Source organism: Arvicola amphibius, chromosome 5, assembly GCF_903992535.2.
Source record: "Arvicola amphibius chromosome 5, mArvAmp1.2, whole genome shotgun sequence".
Lineage (NCBI taxonomy): Eukaryota > Metazoa > Chordata > Mammalia > Rodentia > Cricetidae > Arvicola > Arvicola amphibius.
Window position 1 is genome coordinate 63,706,551 of NC_052051.1, and position 6,937 is coordinate 63,713,487.

Consider the following 6,937-nt stretch of genomic DNA (forward strand, 5'->3'; position numbering starts at 1 on the left):
TTTGGAGATTATATTGTAGACAACTTTGTAAAGCAAAAAGAAATTAAACTCTTTTTTGGATTGTTCTGGCTCAAGGGTGCTTATTGAAGTATATAGTGAGATTCACATGATTTTGATTACTTTTATCTTCAAATACTCTGCTTCACTTTAAGTCTTCAGTGATCATGTTTGAAGTGACAGATAAAATTACCAAAGGCAATAGTCTAAGAACTGGCTGTTTCAGTTTTATTTCCTCTCCAGTGACTCATTAGATTTTCATTTGTTACACCAAAACGATTGGATTCCAGTGGTAATTCCCTGGGTCACATGAGCAATGTTGGCAAGTCTAGGCTTTTCAGCAGCATCTATCTGGTCATTAGTCTCCACTCTCTTAATTAATATCCCCGTTTATTTACTCAGTTATTTCTAGAATAGCAGTGGTGTATGTCAAAACTCGGTTACTAGGGAATTCTCCGACTGGAAATTCTGCCGTTTGGAAATAGGTAGGTGAAAGATGGAAAGGGTACATGATAATGGAGAAATCGGACACGGATCTTTCAATTCAGTTTCAGAAAACTAGCCTAGTGGCAGAATCTCATCTCTCTGTCTCTCTGTCTGCCTGTTGGTCTATATTTCTATATGCCTGTCAACCAGTTTTATGTTATAATGTAGAGAAGATAGAACAGATCAAAATACAAAGAAAATAACTGTAAATTGTGGAGCAAGGCAAACAACAGACACAGAATTTTACCTTGTAGTAAAGGAAATGTACCTTTGGTTTAAGAGCAATCTGAACTCTTCAGCATATATTTTTGATGCTGAAGTATGCCTAGGAAAGAATTTGGCTATTAATTACTTCAAGAATCAAGTAGGATTTAATGTACAGAAACTGAAAGTCAGGACTACTTGTTTTGATTTGTTTCCATGCTGGTCACAGACAAGTTAGCTAGAAATAAATGATAGATTGTATTCTCTGGTGCCTTTATTGAAACAAAAGTGAAATGATAGACACACAAATTAGACATAAAGTAACTGTAGAGCCTTTTTGCAATGTTTTTCCTGCATGTCTAAATTTGGTATTCTATAATTTACAAACATAAAAATTGCTAAAATAGCATTCAATGGAAAAATAAAGGATTTGCTATGAATTATGTTTATTGAGCCTAGAGAAGCTAACTAAGAAAAAGAGCCCTAAGAAAAAGATATGGACAAGGTCACCTGACAAAATTGGGAACAAAGGTTTGGGAGGAGAAGGGAGGATGGAAGGGGAAGAGGAGAAGAACTTGAGGGAATGGGATAGTTGAGATGGAGGAAGGACAGAAATGAGAGCAAGGAAAGAGATATCTTGATTGAGGGAGCCATTATGGGATTAGCAAGAAATCTGGCTCTAGAGAATTTCCCAAGAATTCACAAGGATGATCAGACCTAAGAACCTAAGCAATAGAGGAGAGGGTGTCTGAACTGGTTTTTGAGTTTTTAGTTGTTTTCTGTTTCATTCTAATTTGGGTTATCATACATAAAATGCATTTAGATAATACCCAAGGAAAAACACAGATCCAAATACAGGGGCATACAGATTGACATTATGAAACATATAGGGAAATAGTTAACAATATGATTGCTTAGTTTTTGAGACAGATAAAATAAAAAGTAAGGAAAACAGGCAGAAACTGAATAGCAGAATGTCAATATCATCTGTGCATTTTTGCTTGTGGAAAAATAGACATGTATACAGGTTAAATGTTTGACGTTATAGTTCTTCTACGAGCAGAAAAATATGCACTATCAAAACGATGGGGCAGAAAAATGACTTCAGAAATATTTACTGTATTCTTAAATAGTGTATTTTTTAAAAAATATCTCTTTAGTGTCCATGGGGTCGGAAATTTAACTTCTATGATTTTATAACCAAGGCACCAGTTCCTTTATTTTCCTTAAAGTATTAACTTCAAGTGGCTAAGATTCTATTCTAGGAGAGTAAGCACAGGCAAATCTACAATATAGATGATTTTTTAGAAAGGAAATGTTGGAGAGTCATGGTTTCATAGCCTGTAAGTAAGAAATTAAAGAAAAGAAGAAGACAAGATAATAATGGGTGTATATTCTGGAGCAATCAAAATATTCTTTTAGAATTTGCTCAGGTTATCAGAACAAAAGATGTTCTGAGATCACTGAACCTTCCAGGGGCCAATGGGTGTAACTCTTGTCTTTGAGACTCAGAAGACACAAGTCATGCCATTTTAGCATTATTTGATATGCTCAGTTATTTCCCTCCCTCCCTCCCTCCCTCCCTCCCTCCCTCCCTCCCTCCCTCCCTCCCTCTCTCCCTCCCTCCTTCCCTCCCTCCCTTCTTCCTTTTTAATTGTAAACACCATTTTTTGGTTCTATTCTACCTATCTTCATAATTGTTGGACAATCTTAGGCTTCATACAATTTCTTAACATGGAAATTCCAGTTGTCCAAACACTTGCTTCTCTTTCCAGAAAGTACTCAGAAAAGAGAGTTTGTACATATCCATGAAGGGCACATTAGTTCTTAGTGTCTGAATCCTTGGAGACATTAGAATTTTATTTTATATGTATAGATAAGTTGTTTTGACATGTGAATTTCAATATTTAGAAAGACAACCTTATTTTTCTGTTATTTTGTTATTACAGTTTAGATTTTTTTCATTGATAATTTTACCTTTTGTTATATACAAACCTGTGTGATCCCATTTACTCATGGGATTTTGAAATATTCTGATAGTATGGCTTTATAATGGCCTGCTATGGATTAAATGATCTTTTTTTCCTTTTTTTCTTTTTTTAATTTATTTATTTTTAATTAAAAATTTCCACCTCCTCCCCTCCTCCCATTTTCTTCCTCTCCCCTCTCCCCCTCCCCCTCCTTCTCCAGTCCAAAGAGCAGTCAGGGTTCCCTGCCCTGTAGGAAGTCCAAGGTCCTCCCCTCTCCATCCAGGTCTAGGAAGGTGAGCATCCAAACAGACCAGGCTCCCACAAAGCCACTACATTCAGTAGGATCAAAACCCAGTGCCATTGTTCTTGGCTTCTTAGTCAGCCCTCCTTGTCAGCCATGATCTTTATTCCCATTGCCTCTTAGACCTCATCTACACAATCCTCATTTAGCCTCTTTAACATCGGGTATGTTTTTTGGACACTGCAGTAAAGTTCACACCTTAGGGGTTCTTGTTTTTGTTGTTGTGTCTACATTAAATATTATCACCACAAATAACTTAATGAATTATTCACTGTTTATTCATGTTTCTCATGTTTCTTCTCATTTGAATGATGAGCAAGAACTATCTCATGAGTCCCATTTTGGAATCACATTACAAATACTGTCCTGGTGCTCCTTGTTTAAATTTCCTATAAGTGAAAGCATCATTTGAGACCTGTCTCAAAAAATGTCTATTATAATACAGAGAAAGATGATTTCTGACTTAAGGAATAAAATTAGAGTCTCTTCTGTGCAATAGCCAGTGTCTGTCCTGCATATGTGTTAGACGAGATCAGTTGTTCTGATTCCAGGGACAGGATGGTTAACATTGAATGCACTAACTGGGCAACTCAACATCCAGTGCTCTTGTTTTTTTGTTTGATCAGGTGCGACATGTATACCAGTCAGCTGGATTCCTTACAATTGTGTGTGATAGAGATCTCTGCAGCAAGTCTTCTTTTCGGAAAATCTTTGATTATCATTTGTAATAAGAGCAGTAGTGGCCAACAGAATGTAATTCAATTTTTGTGAAATGCTCAGGTAATACTTGCTGTCCATTGTTAATATACCTTTCATAGTGTGTATGAATACACTATTAATCTGAATATTCTCATTTTTCCCTTTAGGTAACAATAAAATAAACTCTTGAATTGGGCCCACCATGAGAACAAATCATTCTGCAGTGTCTGAATTTGTGCTGCTGGGGCTCTCAAACTCCTGGGAGATCCAGATTTTTCTCTTTTTCTTTTTCTGCCTATTCTATGTGTCCAGTTTGACAGGAAACTTCATCATACTTGTCACTGTCACTTCTGACCCCTATTTGCATTCTCCTATGTATTTTCTACTGGCAAATCTCTCTGTTATTGATCTTATATTTTGCTCCATTGCAGCACCCAAAATGATTTGTGATCTTTTTAGAAAGCAGAAAGTCATCTCTTTTGGAGGCTGTATCAGTCAGATATTTTTCAGTCATGCTGTTGGAGGCACTGAGATGGTGTTGCTCATAGCCATGGCCTTTGACAGGTATGTTGCCATATGCAAACCCCTCCACTATCTGACCATCATGAGCCCACGGATGTGCTTGTTAATACTAATGACTGCTTGGATCATTGGCCTCATTCATTCATCAGCCCAGTTGGCTTTTATTATAAACTTGCCCTTCTGTGGTCCTAACATATTAGACAGCTTCTACTGTGACATACCACGACTTCTTAAACTTGCATGCACAGATACTTACAAACTTGAGTTTATGGTCACTGCCAATAGTGGGTTCATTTCCTTGGTTGCATTCTTTTTACTCATCATCTCATACATCTTCCTCCTCATCACTGTCCAGAAGCACACCTTAGGACGTTCATCCAAGGCCCTTTCTACTCTGTTGGCTCATATTACTGTTGTAGTTTTGTTTTTTGGCCCATTGATTTTTTTCTATGTGTGGCCTGCTCCTTCAACACATGTGGATAAATTTCTAGCTATATTTGATGCAGTTTTGACTCCTTTTCTAAATCCAGTTATCTATACATTCAGGAACAGGGAGATGAAGATAGCAATCAGGAAAGGATTTTGTCAGTTCCTGGGTTTTAGAAAATTAATATAGATGGTCTGGTTGAGATATAAAGAACTGAACTGAAAGTTCATAGTAGCCAGTCCCCCTAAAGCACTTTGTGTTACAAATCCTTTGCGTACATTCAGACAATCATCACCTGTCGTGTGAGTCTCTTTTGTTTCCACTGAATAATGGGGGACTCTTTTTTGAAGAGAAAGAAGGTATTTCTACAAAACATGTACCAATAAATATTTTAAGTCTTCTTAATTCTCAAACAACTGTGCCAATAATTGCATTAACATGTGTTTATGACAAAGGTAGTTTTGGTTCTAACAATAACCATACCAGTTTCAAGCTGTTCTGCCATTGGCGTATTTCTTTTGTTAATGAAAAGATATTTATTAAGTATAAAAATCGGACATATAGACAATTTGTCTAGTAAAAATAAACTGCTGAAAAATCTAAAACTATTCATTTTAAATTATTTATCTTTACATGTACTGTATTTACATCATTTCCCATCCCTCTATTCCCTCCAATGTTTCACATATTCCCCCTCCATCTCAAATTCATTGCCATTTTTCCTTTATTATTGTTACACATATATACATAAATCAATCTGTACATATATCCTGCTGAGGTTGTTTATTATTGATCATTTGTATATAATCTTAGGGTAATCAATTGGTATTCAATAATAATACTAGGGAAAGCTGATTCTTTCTCAGCAGCTCTTTATTTAGGGATGAAATCTTGTGAGATTTCCCCTGTCCATGTTGTCAACTTGATTTGTCATTATCTAGGTTCTATTGAGGCTGCAAAATTTAGGAGGCATTATATACCATCAGACTCCCTAGTCCTCTAACACTTACAATCATTTGGACCTTACTTCATTGATGGTCCCTCAGTCTTAGGTATAGGGGTTGTGTTGTAGATGTTTCAACTGGGATGCACAGACCATGGTGTTTTGTTCTCTGCTCGTAGGACAGTTGTGGCTTTCTGTAATGAATTCCATCTGCTACAAAAAGAAGTTTTATTGATGAGGGACGAGAGCTAAACTTGCCTGTGGGTTTAAGGATAATTATAAAGAATGCAGTTAGAATACCAACTTGAGACAAGACCAAGACTCTTCCCCCATATCAAGGCTGAGCAAGGTATCCTCCCATAGGGAATGGGCTCCAAAAAACCAGTTCATGCACCTGGGTAGGTCCTGGTCTGACTTCCAGGGGCTGCCTCAACAGATCAAGCCATATAATTGTTACACATATTTAGAGGGTCTAGTTAGGTCCTATACAGGTTCACCAGCTGTCAGTCCATAGTTCATGAGCTCCCACTAGCTTGGGATACCTATCTCTGTGGTTTTCCCCATCATGGTTTTGACTCCCCTTATTCAAAAGATCCCTCCTCCCTCTCTTCAACAACTTAAAGGGAGGTTTCTCATGCTTTATGCTGGAGAACTTGTTAGGTACTATATGACTCTTTGGAGAAGGGTCATTCTCACTTCAAGTATCATAAATTCATTTAAACTGTGTGTGTGTGTATGTGTGCATGTGTATGCATGGTTATATAACTTTATGTAATTGTGTTGTCTTTGAATTGTTTGACTTCTGAGGAAAGAGCAACAGCTGCTAAAAGACATTTGATTACAAATGCTGCTGGATTAATCTAACCCATAAATTTGAAAATGCCTTGACTTCAAAATTTATTTTACTTTTGAGCACTGGACTTAGCTCCCAAAGTTCAGTTAAAGAGTGGGAGGAATGAGTATATGAGTAAAGAGGTCAAGACCAAGAGATATTCGCCCACCGAAACAGTTTACCTGAGCTAATAGGAGCTCACCAACTCCAGCCCGACTGGGAAGCAACAAGCATAGGAAAAAAACTAATCTCTCTGAATGTGGTTGACAATTGCATGGCTGGGGAAGACTGAGGAGCCACTGGCAGTGGCACCAGGATTTATCCCTACTGTATATACTGGCTTTTGGGGATCCTATTCTCTTTGGATGTATACCTTGCTCAGCCTAGATATAGTAGGGAGGGCCTTGGACCTTCCATAAAGCAATGTGCCTTACCCTCTCTGAGGATTGTGTTGGGGTGGAGTTGGAGGAGGGTGTGCAGAGGGAATGGGAGGAGGGGAACTAGGAATGGTATTTGTTAAAAAATCTAATAAAAAATGAAAAAACAAACAAACAAA

General features: G+C 37.4%; 1 protein-coding gene across 2 annotated transcripts; it reads left to right on the forward strand.

Annotated features, from left to right (window-relative positions):
• The first annotated feature begins 618 nt into the window (after positions 1 to 618).
• Positions 619 to 4,795, forward strand: LOC119814758 (olfactory receptor 4F15-like). Of its 2 annotated transcripts, XM_038330785.1 has the most exons (2): positions 619 to 632; positions 3,865 to 4,795. In XM_038330785.1, the coding sequence occupies exons 1-2, from the start codon at positions 619 to 621 to the stop codon at positions 4,793 to 4,795; spliced, it is 945 nt and encodes a 314-aa protein (XP_038186713.1). The 2 variants fall into 2 exon arrangements, with proteins under 2 accessions (XP_038186713.1, XP_038186714.1); XM_038330786.1 differs by lacking the exon at positions 619 to 632 and having other exon boundaries at positions 3,860 to 4,795.
• Positions 4,796 to 6,937: the final 2,142 nt, after the last annotated feature.